Here is a 14,064-nt window from a genome sequence, read left to right as displayed (position 1 = left end):
GTACTGCCCTTATTGTAATGATATGGTCGATTGTGGAATGCTTTGGTTTGTAACTGACTTGTGAGGGGGATGTGGTTCCATTTTCCTCTGCCGATTTTCTGATTTTTTGCTTTAGAACTGTCCCGTAAAACTTGGCCATTAAACTACACGCCATTGCTGTTTTGTAATTCCTTGCCTTTTTATCCCCTCCTTTGAAAAGGGGTACTATTTTATTGGGCAGCCACTCTTCTAGGAATACTTCCTCCAGTGCTTTTAAATTGTGCATGTGAGCACTTCCTTCGTCTTTTGGCCTCCCCCTTTGAGCATCTCTGCCGTTAGACAATGTAGGTCTGCTGCTTTTCCATTTGATAGCTTCTTTAAACTGATTTGATTGGCTTCCATTTTGAAGACATTACCCTTTACTTGTATAGCAAACTTTTGATTCTGTTCTCTGTCGTCCTCTTTTATAGCTCCTTCAGTCTTGATTAATATTACCATGCCGTCCCATTTTGTTTCTCCCGTTTGGAATTTTTTGTCATGCAGTCTTCTGAAAAATGCTCTGGGATCTTTTTTGTGCTTTTTAAATTGCTCGAATTGCTGCTCTCTATGAACCTTCCTTTCTCCTTTGAGTCATCTGATTGTCTTCTCACTGCTCTCTCTACCAGCTTTCGCAGAGCATCACTTTATTTCTCCTATTGCCTTGTTTGAAGTTCTCCCCCCCCTCCCCATCGTGTACGCTTATTTCTTTTTCCAGTTCATGTTGTATTTGTGTGAATTGCTGTAATCCATGCATAGACTGTCTGCTTTGTTCCCTTTGTTTGCTTCTTTAATCCCCATGTCCTTTAAAGTGAGGACCAATGCCCTGTGGTCAGATTCTGGGGATCTTGTGTTAATGATTTGTGGGCTATCACAAGGAAGCCTACTACATTGGACCCCTTGTGTGTCTTACTTTATAGCCTCCCGTGTTCCCAAATAATGAGCTTCTGGGGGCAAAGTAGCATGCTTCCGTGTAGGTACCCTCGTGCCCATGCTGTTTTGGATTTTCATCCATATATATTACTTATTTGGATTTTCATCCATATATATTACTTATTTGGGTCCTCCTTCATTACCAACAGTTTTGCCCATGCTGTTTTGGATTTTCATCCATATATATTACTTATTTGGGTCCTCCTTCATTACCAACAGTACTTTTTCGCACCCTTTTTTGATGTAATTGGAAAGTTGACATGCTCAATGGAGCAGGATCTTATAGCTTGCACTTTGCTTCTGGATGTGCCATATGTCTTTCCAGCAGAGTCGGGAGGTGGGTGTCATGTTCTTGAATCTCAAGTTATTTCGGAGCAGTCATCTCAGTCTTTGTGCAAATTGTGCCGTTTTTGGAAGGTTTAACTATCTAATGGCGGTCCATTCCAGCTGTACCTATGGTAAAGGATGTTTCATTGCCAACTCTTATCACTCCACTTGTGTACTTGAGGGATGCTCCATTTTTTTCTTCTAATGTTCCGGATTGGGGGAGTCATTTGCCCTAGGCCTTTGTAAATGTGCCTATTCACAGCAGCATCCTCTTTGGCATTCCTGTTCGCTGCCCACTCAGAGCCAGGGTAACTTTTAAGAGGGTAGCGTAGTTATGGAATTGTAGATCATTGGGTGAATCTTTCTCCTATAGAGCTATGGAAGTGTAGGTCATTGGGCGATTCTTTCCTAGGGTAGAGTTACAAATATTAGCCCAGGCTACCATTTTCAAGGTTTCAATGGGTTTAAGTACACTTAAAGTTCACACAGGTTTTATAGGCTAGAATTTGAGAATTTTAACCTTATTGATGGCATTGGATGATTTATGCCGATCGATTTGAGTACTTGGAGGGCTAAATTTGGACTTCCTATGAGGAAGTTATGTTAATTTTTGGGTTAATTTAGCAAATTTTAAGCTCTAAATGTTAGGCCCCCCAACTTGGAGAAGCTTCTAGATTCACCATTACGCAAATATTCACTCTTAATATTTACCCTACTCCGAGACATCATGAGGGATTGGGCTTTTCTGAACTTATACCCAAATCCATCAAGGTTCGTCTTTTATTCGCATGGCTTCCAGTCCATTGGGTGTGCCAAAACTGTTGACTGCACAGTCAACACTTGCATCATACTACCCACTTGCATTTGAACTGGAACTTGAGAGGAATTCAGAAGAATCCACACAATTGGCCTGCAGATGAGGAGGCAGAATTGAGATGACATTCAATGGTAGATATGGAATTGCACTGGTTGTAGAAGAAGAATTTATGCGCATGTAACGAATCACCCTTCTTCACCACACACACAAAACACTGCATTTGATAAGAAGAACTTTTACTAGGAGGGCACAAATATTCACAGACAAATCTCCACTCATATGAGATGAATCACCCACATTCAAGTTACATAGTGGCTCTGATACCAACTTGAACATGCACGTAGACCAAACTGGAAAGCAAGACCAATCTTTGATGCTCCAAAATTTGCAAAGTCACCAAGCATTAGTAAAGACCAACTTGGGGGAGCTAGTGAGCTCTTCACCGAGCTATAGGTCTAGTATAAAGGATCACCCTCGAAGCGTGATGTAGCCAAGCACAAAGCCACATCCACACAACCCCGGTGTCCAATACCATTAGAGTCCACCAATCCTACCGGTGGGCCAGACTAGGCATACACTTGTTCTAGGTCCTGGTCTCCTAAGGAGTCCACCCTGTGGGATCCCCTCAAACAAGCCCTCCTCTCTCATATATGGGTCTATCTAGGGGTGTCCCTAACTTAAGAACACCTGCACACTGGGTATAGACTGAAAGTTGCACTATGAGATCCTAGGTCGGCACCACTACCTTTTCAAAGATGAATTTGGACCTCTCTAGCCTCACTAGACCTCTTTTAAAGGGTCCCTTGCTTGACATTACCTTGGGGTTATAACAACAGCCCTACAAAACCAAAAGAAGGGAGCACAGCTGGAAAAAGTAGAGAGCTGTCTCGATTGGAAGAGAGTTTGCTCTCTGCATTTAAAATAAAAGCTGGTAATGGCCAGGAACAAGAATACCTATGTGTGTCAGTTGGGAAGAGAGTGGGCAGCTTTCTTCTCATGAGAGTTGACCTTCAGGGGGGGAGGGAAGTGGGAAGAAAGGGAGGAGAGCATTCGAGAAGTGGGAAAAGGGCAGAGAAAGGGTTCAACAGGGTGAAAGCAGCAAGAGTGGTGGGGAGCTTATTTGTTTCTTAGTGATAAGAGAAGGCAGGCAGGTTTTTTCTCATGACAGGTGACCTATAAGGGAGAGGAGTGGGAAGAAGTGAGAAGGAACTGTTAGAAATCGATCATCAGAGGGTACGCACAGCGAAGACTGATAGAATAGCCCAGGAGCTCACACAGTGTGTGGGGAGTGGAATCACAAACTTATTTAACTTATGTGCATCACATAGATGTCCAGACTCATCAATAGACAATAATCCAGCCAGATATAGAAGCTACCAAAACAAGATATTTCCGTCCAAAACTATGGACACAACAAAAGAGAGATCGATCCAAAGTCCCACCAGAGCGTGGTCCTTTGATCTTACCACATGGTACTTCAGTCTTCTACTATCTGCCGGATATCTCTAGACTCGAGCCCGTGTGCTCCACCTCTAGCTTAGGTGGACTCTCTGTCCTGAATGATCCTCTCCACCTTACTGCCTGTGTATCAGTCTAGGTGGGCAGCACCTCTTCTGAGCTAGGTCTGCAGCTCTCCAGCTTCTGTGTCCTCCTGGACGTAGGCTCATAGGTTGCTGGTCTGCTGCTCCTTCTGCTCCTCCCTGAACTGCTGCTGCAAGTGATGTCTTATGAGGGCCTGGAGGCCCTCTTTATATAGGCCCCAGGCCTGCCAAAAAATGACCGACCAGCACCTTGGATCTGGCCGACCAGTCTGCCAAAAAACCGACCCCACAGGCCCCTATTTATTGGGCTATGGGCACTTCTCTAGGGCTGTCTGCTGGCCAAGAGACTCCGCGGGTCTTTAGAAACCCAGTATAGCTACTTATGCTTGGGCACTGATGACGACATAAGTGTTGCTTTGCTTGCCAAGTATGTCTTCCTTTTGTTTTTCATAAAAGTTTTTGTTTACCTCTTTTTTTCTTCTCTTTCATTTTCTCTTTTATTTTCTGTATAGATTTTTGATCTTTAGAACAACGAAAAAATCTAAATTTGTATGATTGGACTTATTCTAGTCTTACAAAGGTATATATACTTCTCTAGGGCTGTCTGCTGGCCGACCAGCCAGCGCAGCCCTATTTAAGGGCAGGGCCATGCCCATATGCTTATGCAGGGGCCAGTCCATTGCCCAGCCCATAACCAGGCCTGGTTGGCTGGCTATACAGCCCAACCAGCCTATCCTCACAGGCCGACCCTGCTGCTGCACACCTGTCTTCGTTGCGCCATTTCCACAGCATGTTGCAGGCCTTGTGCCTGCCCACAAACCTGGACAAATAGCTCGTCATGTAGGCTTCTGTACCCTGGGATACCCTGCCATCTTACTGCTCATCAGAATCCTCTTGCCAGGGCAGATCCAAGGCATGCTGCCCCCGCCATCTCCCCTGCACAAAGTCAACATGTGTTGCAGCCACTTTTATGCCTCCAGGTACATGATCTCTCGCTTCTTTTCTCTTGGGCACATCCTGCAGGCCCTAGGTATCCCTCCCCCACGATCTTCTCATATGGGGGCTTACAGATGGGGAGGTGACCTTTTCAACACCCCCTCTCACCGACACATCTCGGGTCAATGCCAACACGTTGATGATGATGCTCCAGTAACGCCTCCCTGGTCGTAGTCCTCTGGAACATTTTGATGTGGAAATCTTTTCCTGGCTTTTCATCCTGTGGCTCCTGCTCCACCAGGTCTGGTTCCGCTTCCGCACACCATCCTGGTACATAGGTCCATCTTTGGTAGCACCTCCCTGCACGACCCCCTTCAGTCACATTCCCGCCTTCGAACTCGAGCAATCTAGGCGCCACGATCTTCCAGTTGTCCCCCTCAAAATGAGTGAACAATCTGGAGTCTTCCAGGCACCATGCGCTGAGGGTCTGTCTCAACCTGTCCTTCCTTTGGCAAGGTCCGCAACAAAGAATATCTCCAAATAACCTGGACCACGAACTCTCACTGAGCTCTCAAGCAGGTACTCTTCTGGCTTCAGTACACCTTGTCCATCACCTTCCAGCAATCTGTGTCCGAGATTTGAAGAAGCACCCACACTTCCCCTGCTGTATTTGAAGAAGGCCAATTCCTTCCAATCTCGCATTACTTGAGACATATGAAGAGCAGAGTCTCTCCACAGCATGCTATAAAGGCTCATATTAAGAACATCAAGTAGATACCAGATCGTCGTATGGCCTGTGCGCTTGCTTTGAAAGCAAACCATGCACCTCATTGAGGCACATACCAATAACCAGTGTAATCTTGTACTGTCCCCTTCTGAATGACAGCAACCATGTGAACATGAAACCCTAGGGCACTGCATGAAATCCACCCTCATATCAGTATCAATAGCTACGTACCTCGAAGATACCAAGTACTCCATGCTGTCCTTCACCTTCACAAAGGTCTCTCACTCCTCGTCGACCCACATCTCAATGTCAGACGTTATCACTGTGGTTTCTAGGTCGGCATATTTGACCTCAGTAATACACGGAGATGTCACCAAGAACAGTTCTTCGATTACCACGTTAGCTTTGGCTTTTGTGTCACCCTCTGAATTTGAGTCGGACTCCTCCTTGCTTTTCTGAACCGTCGCTGCCTTCTTTCTACATTCCTTTGCAAAATGGCCTAGCGTGTCACAATGGAAGCACTTCTTCTTCTTCTTCTTGGAAGTGTCTTCGTCATCCGAGTCATCCTTCTTGGACTTGTCACCGTTAATTCTTTGCCAGCAACGCCTTGTCATCTTTGTCGTTGTTGTAGAGCTTCTCCCTAGCTTCTTCCTGGAGCAGTAATGGACGCAACTCCTTGAAAGTCAGAGGTTTGGTCCTGTGTCCTGCTGTCACAGTCGAAGCGAAGCTTTTGAAACTCTGTGGTAGCCTCCTTAGTACCATCAAGGCCGTTGGCACGAGTCCACATTCTAATCAACCGATGCTAGTTGATCCCTTACCTCCTTGACCTTCGTCAAGTGGTCATACCGAATCTCCCTCATCCATATCCAAGTTGTAGAGCTGATGCTGAAGAAGCAAGATCCAGGATGTGTCATCTGTCTTGTACAGATCCTTCATGCCTCTACTGACGTGTCGGCCATCTGGATGTGAGGAGGCACAGAGTCTGCCGTAGTCCCTATGATCAATGCCAGGGCATGGGCATCTCTATCTTACCAAGCTTTGAGGTCCTCTCCATCTAATGGTATGAGTATCTTCCCCTGTTGTCCACCATATCCTTCAGCTTCCCCTCGACTCCCGTTGTCAGTTTCCACAGCTTTTGAGCCACTAAATGACTCTGGATCTTCACCTTCCAAATAGGGTAGTTTGTTCCATCCAGTTTCCTAGACTCTCCAAAGTTAGGGATGGTGAAAGAAAGAAATCTGGGGGAGGAGGAAGGGAGAGAAGGGGCTGAAGAGGCTTCTGAAATTGACATCTCTGCTGCTAAACGTGATGTCTTATGAGGGCCTGGAGGTCCTCTTTATATAGGCCCCAGGCTTGCCAAAAAGTGACCGACCAGCACCCTGGATCTGACTGACCAGTCTGTCAAAAAATCGACCCCACAGGCCCCTATTTATTGGGCTGTGGTCACTTCTCTAGGGCTGTGTGTTGGCCGACCTGGTTGGCTAGCCGACGGATGTGCACACTTTCCGAGCAAAAACCTACGAGCAGAAAAGTCTGAGTGATAATTTTTGACACCAACCATGCTTGTATATTTCTCAAAGGAATATACAATTCTTTCTTAATTTCTCATTCATGGAACCATATACTTACTTATTTTTCATTATAACCCTCATTTTAGAGAACATCATCTATATATGAACAAATAGTGAACACTTTAGAAACTCCTATAAATACCTCCCTACCATACTCTCTTTTGAGGATTATGGTAATTAAATCAATTTAAAAGAGTTTCCCTAATCTTTAGCAATCCCATATTTGAAGCTCTCATATAACAATGTATACCATATTCCTTGGATGAGTAGGAAAAAGATATTGGAAACCTCATACTTGAGGCCATTATAATCGATCATAAATTAATCTCTAATACATTATCAAATATGGGAAGACAAGGAACGAATTTTTAAAATATTCCCAATTCCCCAAACCTAAGTACTTTTAAGGAAATGTGGTCTCTATTGAACTCCTTCCTACCATAATATGAATTAGGGAGAAGTTGTAACTCTCATATACATCTTGAAATTTTTACTTTTTATCTTTTATAACTATCAAAAGTATAATTTTAAGCCTACCATTGCATAGATCATGAAATTTTGAACATTTTTCCTTTTTACAGCTCCTCAGTCTGAGATAAGGAGCAAAAGTTACGACGCCTTCTGCATAGGCTCTCCAAGGGTATTCCGCCGGCGGAATAGGGTTGGGGGGCAAGCTCTTGAAACCATATTCCTATGGAAAAATACACTTAGAGGGTCTATTAAAAAAGTATTATATTATTTTCTTAGGTCATCCTGAGGAACTATAAAGAGGATATTTGCTCAAAATTTCATGATCCAACCAATGGTGAAAGGAAAAGAAAGGATTTTTGAAAGTGATAGAATAAGTCACCACTTGGACATTATATATGTATATTATATAAAGGTATATTTGTATCTATATCTATTTATTAGTATTTCATATTTACTTACATATTCCTTGAAATAATTTGGATTTTTTTGCTTCTTAAAAATGACTTGAGCCTATATATTTTGACCCCTCTACCTTTTGTCTGCTTGTCGCTTGGGGGTTTTTGCTCGGAAAATGGAAACCCCCGCCAGCCGACCAGCCGGCCCAGCCCTATTTAAGGGCAGGGCCATGCCCATATGCTTATACAGGGTCCAGTCCATTCCCCAGTCCATAACTAGGCCTGGTTGGCTGGCTATACCCAGCCCAACCAGCCTATCTTCACAGGCCGACCGTGCTGATGCACACTTGTCTTCATTGCGCCAGTTCCAGAGCATGTTGCAGGCCTTGTTTTGCAGGCCTTGTGCCTGCCCACAAACCTCGCCAAGTAGCTCGCCATGTAGGCTTCTGTACCCCGGGATACCCCGCCATCTTGTTGCTCATCAGAATCCTCTTGCCAGGGCAGATCCAAGGCTGCCCCCGCCATCTCCCCTGCACAAAGGCAACATGTGTTGCAGCCACTTTGATGCCTCCAGGTACATGATCTCTCTCTTCTTTTCTCTTGGGCACATCCTGCCCTAGGTCTCCCTCCCCCACGATCTCCTCATATGGGGGCTTACAGATGGGGAGTTGACCTTTCTAACAGGAAGAGTAAATCAATTGAGGAGTGGGAAAGGAGCAGAGAAAGGGTACAACAGGTGCTAACAACAAGAGAGGAGGGAGCAGTGGGGAGCTTATTTGTTTTTCCCATAAGCTGAAAGTTGTAACAAATTCTATTAGAATGTTGTGTTATATATTGTTATGCATGTATGTAGTCATAAGAGGATGGAATAAGTAAAGCCTATAGAGAAACGATAGGGTTTGCAGTGGAGCGATCAAAAATAGACAATACTCAGACACAACTGAAGAACGGAACTCAAAAAACATAGTGCCTGTCGGTAATATGAAAAATTGAATACAAGAACCTCAAGTCGTCATGTCTCAGGGACCGTGGCTGAGGTGAATCAGAAAGATGATTCCATGTAGAGAAACAATAGAAATGATAGCAGTAGAGGGAGTGAAACGCAGTCCTCCGTGTAGCTCGATGATGACGAAGATGATGAAGAGCTGGAGCTACCCTAGAGGTAGGAGAGAATGGCAGCAGATGAAGAGGAGAAATGTGGAAGCTTGTCAGGCAGCAGTCAGGAGTAGATCTGGAGCAGCAGCTGGAGGTCCAGGGCTAGATCTGAAGGAGAGGAATAGAGAGACAGAGGAGTTGGTCTGGAGCAGGAGTAGATCTGGAGTAGGAGGGGATTTGGAGCAGGAGGGGCTGCAGCAAAGGATGGAGGAGGTGAGGAATAGTTGCAGGTCCAGTCCACTGAGAGTGAGGGGGTAGGGAGTCTTTTATAGGCCTGACCCAGGAGGTCGGCTAGCTGGTCGGTGGGCTGGCTAACTGGTCGGCCAGTTGGTCGGTGGGCTGGCCAGCTGGTCGGCCAGTTCTTGGTCGGCTAGACCAGTTGGTCAGCCTGATTCTGGCCGACAGCATGGCCCTGTTGGCTGCTGGTTTGTTTGCCCCTAAATTGGGGATTGTAGTTGCTTAACACCCCCTCTCAATTGCCAATTTGGAGGGGCAGACATTGTGTGCTTGGAGCTTCGTGTCGAGATGTCGACGGTGGCTATCCCTGCGAAATGCCCAAGAGATGCAATGCAAAAATGCAGAGAAGGTCACAGGAGGAGTGCCCTTGCAAGGGAATTGTTCACTTCCTCAAGTGCCTTAGTTACACGTATGATCAGCAGAAATAAGAACACTGTGAAGCTCGAGAGAATAAGCCACCCCCTCTCACCGCCGAAAGGTGGAGGGAAAAACAAAGGTAAAGAACAAATATCTCGTAGCAGCACTGACAATGCAGAGATGGTGGGATTCCGCCAAAGGAAGAGGTCGTAGCTGAACAGTGAGCCAGTGTGTGCCCGATCTTGGACCTCGGGAGAGAGGAGTCTACCCCACCTCCATGCTGGACAAGATTCGAAACAACAGTCATCAAGACACATTTGAACAGAAAGGGTCCCGCCTAGGGAGAACTTGTAGATTGTGGAAGTCGATGCCGATGGTGGTAGAGGTGAAGGATCATGACCTCCTTGTTCGAAGGAATAGGGAGGGTCAAGCTTGAGACCGAAAAGGGAGGGAGGGATGTATAGAGGATGGAGGTTAGAAAGGGCGGGAGGGATGGGAGTAGAAGATGGAGGTCTCTCCCGTAGTGCGCAACGGAATGAAGAGGAAACTGATATGTTCATAGGAGTGATGCTCCCCGTACCTATAGCCTCCTTGAAGAAGCAGGATCTTTAGATCACCAGAGATCTGGGGTCTTTAGATCACCATGGCTCTGATACCATATAGAGAAACGATAGGGTTTGCAGTGGAGCGATAAAAAGTAGACAATACTCAGACACGGAACTCAAAAAACATAGTGCCTGTCGGTAATATGAAAAACTGAATACAAGAACCTCAAGTCGTCGTGTCTCAAGGACCGTGGCTGAGGTGAATTAGAAAGATGATTCCATGTAGAGAAACAGTAGAAAAGATAGCAGCAGAGGGAGCGAAACGCAGTCCTCCGTGTAGCTCGATGATGATGAAGATGATGAAGAGCTGGAGCTGCCCTAGAGGTAGGAGAGGATCGCAGCAGATGAAGAGGAGAAATGTGGAAGCTTGTCAGGCAGCAGTCAGGAGCAGATCTGGAGCAGCAGCTGGAGGTCCAGGGCTAGATCTGAAGGAGAGGAATAGAGAGACAGAGGAGTTGGTTTGGAGCAGGAGGGGATCTGGAGCAGGAGGGGCTGCAGCAAAGGATGGAGGAGGTGAGGAGCAGCTGCAGGTCCAGTCCACTGAGAGTGAGGGGGTAGGGAGTCTTTTATAGGCCTGACCCAGGAGGTCGGCCAGCTGGTCGGTGGGCTGGCCAACTGGTCGGCCAGTTCTGGGTCGGCCAGACCAGCTGGTCAGCCTGATTCTGGCCGACAGCATGGCCCTGCTGGCTGCTGGTTTGTTTGCCCCTAAATTGGGGATTGTAGTTGCTTAACAAAGCCAGCTGTTTGCTGAGGTTTTGGCTTTGATTTCTTGTGACTAGTTCCGACGGGGTGGCAAGCTGATCATGTTTGTCTTCATTGGGGATTGACAGCTTCCAGAGAAGGTCGCTTTTAGTCACCGCCTTTCAGGCAATCCTAACAGTCATTTCCCTGGTTTTGCTTAAGCTATTCATCTTCATTGCAGCAAGATTACACTCCCTCATCCTTTACGTTTAAAGTCCGAAATTTTAAGTTTTCATTGTCTGTCTCTTAAAACTTGATGTGTATAGAATCTGCTTTTTTATATTGTCAGGGGGAGTTGCTTGAAGCTGCTGAACAGAATTGGATTTTAAAGCATGTACCTTCAGATTGTCAGCTTCTGCTGTTGTAATTTCACGAGATTGATTGTGGTTTATTTTAAAGCGAACTATGTTGCTGCACAGGCCTGTCTGAGACACCTGTTGTAGCTGTCTCCTGAAGGGTTATGTGGTTACTTATTTACTTTATTTCAATGCCTGAAGATTGAGGAGGTAGTTCTCTCTGGGCTTCCGCGCTTATTGAAGGGTCTAGAAAGAATAGGCCTGCCAAGCGCGACTGATCGCATTCTGGTTGAGCTCGGTCGCTTCTGTCCAAAACTTCGTGAGATTCACTTTGAGGTATTGGTATGCTATAACTCCATAGGGGCACTGCCAACATATGTAACATATACCAATCGCTTTGTCGTCTGGCTGTTCTGACATCTAAGTGGGACTGTGTAAATAAACAGGGTCATGGGTCAGTGAACAGTATGGTACAAAGTGATGCTAGAGTAACAGACAGGGGAGCTGTAGCCCTTGCAGAGGGGTGCCCTGATCTGCAGGTCGTAAGCCTAGCTGGCTGTGCAGCTGTGTCAAGTGCATCTCTTCGGTATCTAAGGATCCTTTCACCCGGGCTCTTACCTTTGTATTTCTATAGCTCTGTTTTGTATTTTGAGAAATATAAAAGAAATTTTAATGCAAAAGCAGCTCAAATAGAGTGAAATAGAAAGGAAAGATAAAGAGGCAGCAGGAAAGACTTTGTAGTATGTGGTACAAGCTGGCTACAGCATAAAGGAGTTTGTAGTTTGTGCAGCTGGCTTATCTCATCTGGCTTCAAACCATTCACAATCATCAACTTGGCAAAGAAATATGAATTTCGGTCTGCATGTGCAGGGCACTCGCGTTCCATTGTCGGGGTTTAAAAGCTCTGCTTCTTCCAGGCTGCACGAGCATAAATGATTATGCTGTTACAACACTTCTGGCTCGTTGTGGGCATTCCCTTATTGTTCTTGATCTCACAGGATGCAAAATCACACCAGCTGCTATTAGGGATATTGTTCAGCACATACAGGTTCTGATTTAAGATCTCAAGTTTTTTTCATGTATAACTGGGTAATGTTAAGGCAGTCAGAAACTGACTCTCTGTTATTCATAAATGACACAGATGCATGGGACAAGCCTACTTGTCTTGGCGCTTTCCCGCTCTTTGTGGAAGTCAGCCAAGGCAGAACGTTCAAAGTTGATGCAATCCATTCCTACTATTAGAGTTTTAAGTTCTTCATCTGGTCTTCCATGGGATGGTTTTTATGGTTCTGACTCCTTCGACAACATACACACACAAAGTTAACCCCTTTTTCTTTTGAAGCTTCTTGATAACAGCTTGCTGTACCAGCCTTTATATTGACTTCACAACTCTTGACACTTTTTTTCGAGGGTAAACATTGTAGACGTTGTACCATAAGTAATTATTTTGAGATGTACCTTATCCAGTTCTTTGATTGAGAGCTGATTTTTGTTTATATTTCAAGATTGTAGCCTCCCAAGGGATGGGAGGCGGGGGAGCTCCTCTGAAGGGGGGACAAGGAATTGATGTGTAACCAAATAAGCTGTTTTTAGAATCGAAAGAAAAGTGAACGCATATGCAGTTTAAGAAGAGCAAGTGAGCATAGATAATACCTAGATGAAAATGCTCGTCGAACATTAGTTCCAATCAGAACATGGTGGCTCCTCTGACTCACATTGATCTGACTACCTTGCTCCTACGTCTTTTCATTCGACAGGACTTGCCTGTCAGGTGGGGACCATTTTGATTGTGGGACAAAGGTTGGTGTATTGTGGCCCATCACCTCTTTGTTCTCAGAGATCTGTTGTAGTAAAGTGGAGTCATTGTGTCACCTTTGGGGCTCATATTATAGTCAACAAGTGGACATGATTAGAAAGGAATATCTCATATAGTAGGCCCTAGGCATAGAGAGAGGAGGCTCCAATTTGTGGAATAGGGTAATGTAGATTGGTTTGAGTGTGAGATTTTCATTCAGGCTCCTCTTTTAAGTATAGACACAAAAGTGATTGGGTGTATATTTGGGGTTGCCTACGCCAAAAAACGTTCGAACAGTCTAAGGTAACGGATGTTCGTCCTTCTCTAATCGTCTTTCATTCAAGTAGAACGTTGTTGAACATTCAAGTTTTCTCTCATTCTGTCAATCCATCCTCGTTTATACCCTTGCTCTCAGTGATGAGCTCCTGCAGTAAGATTCTGCACTCAAACCTACTGGTCTACTGAATAATGCATTCTGCAAAATCCTCAGTTGGTGCCTTTCGAACTACAACCTTTGGATTTCATTCTGAGAATGTAACATCCGTTTAGAAACTGCACCTTTCTTTCTTAGATCGTCCCGCCACTCTTTCACAGACACCATGAGTTAGGTAATTTATTACTGTGGGCTTTTAGGTCAGCATCACCATCCATTTTGGAGAGTAACTTATTCAGTTTAAGTATAATCGGCAGTCTCTTGTAGGGGCTGTCCAAATTGCAAACTATTAATTGATGAGTTGGATTGTGGTCAAATTGGATGGTAGAAGGTCATTTCGCAATTGAGGGAATAAGATGTAGCTCACCTACTTTGGGAACAAACATGGAAATAACTAGGAGCTATCACATGTACACATGCACACCACGAATGTATAGGATAGTTGGGGACATGCATTCCTTTCTTCCTTTCACATTGCTTACGTAGAGTGCAGTAGCTAATCAAAGAGTTTTGGTATGTATGGACAAAAAAAACATGCTAAGAGTACGGAAAAGTTGTTTTTATGTGCATGGTAGTTTTATAGATGATGGGGACCCTGGAGCTTTTGAGGGAGGAGTTGGCATCATGTTACTGACTGTTCTGCTATTTACTGCCACAATTTGATAAAGTGATACTAGCAAAGGGTTTAGAGACTACTACAGAGTAGGGTAAT

General features: G+C 45.0%; 1 protein-coding gene across 1 annotated transcript in view; it reads left to right on the top strand.

Annotated features, from left to right (window-relative positions):
* Positions 1 to 12,756, top strand: part of LOC147894993 (uncharacterized) — a 31,638-nt gene extending 18,882 nt beyond the window's left edge. Inside the window, exons 5-8 of the mRNA XM_087384173.1 lie at positions 11,326 to 11,460; positions 11,571 to 11,710; positions 11,995 to 12,172; positions 12,266 to 12,756. Coding sequence (XP_087240299.1) covers positions 11,326 to 11,460; positions 11,571 to 11,710; positions 11,995 to 12,172; positions 12,266 to 12,448 — 636 coding nt within the window. The 3' untranslated portion in view covers positions 12,449 to 12,756. The remainder of the gene's footprint in view (positions 1 to 11,325; positions 11,461 to 11,570; positions 11,711 to 11,994; positions 12,173 to 12,265) is intronic.
* Positions 12,757 to 14,064: the final 1,308 nt, after the last annotated feature.

Source organism: Dipteris shenzhenensis, chromosome 13 (assembly GCF_047967505.1).
Source record: "Dipteris shenzhenensis isolate YYH24624 ecotype China chromosome 13, Dip_SZ_1.0, whole genome shotgun sequence".
Lineage (NCBI taxonomy): Eukaryota > Viridiplantae > Streptophyta > Polypodiopsida > Gleicheniales > Dipteridaceae > Dipteris > Dipteris shenzhenensis.
Note: the sequence above shows the minus strand (reverse complement) of the source record. Positions and strands in the feature narration are given on the sequence as shown.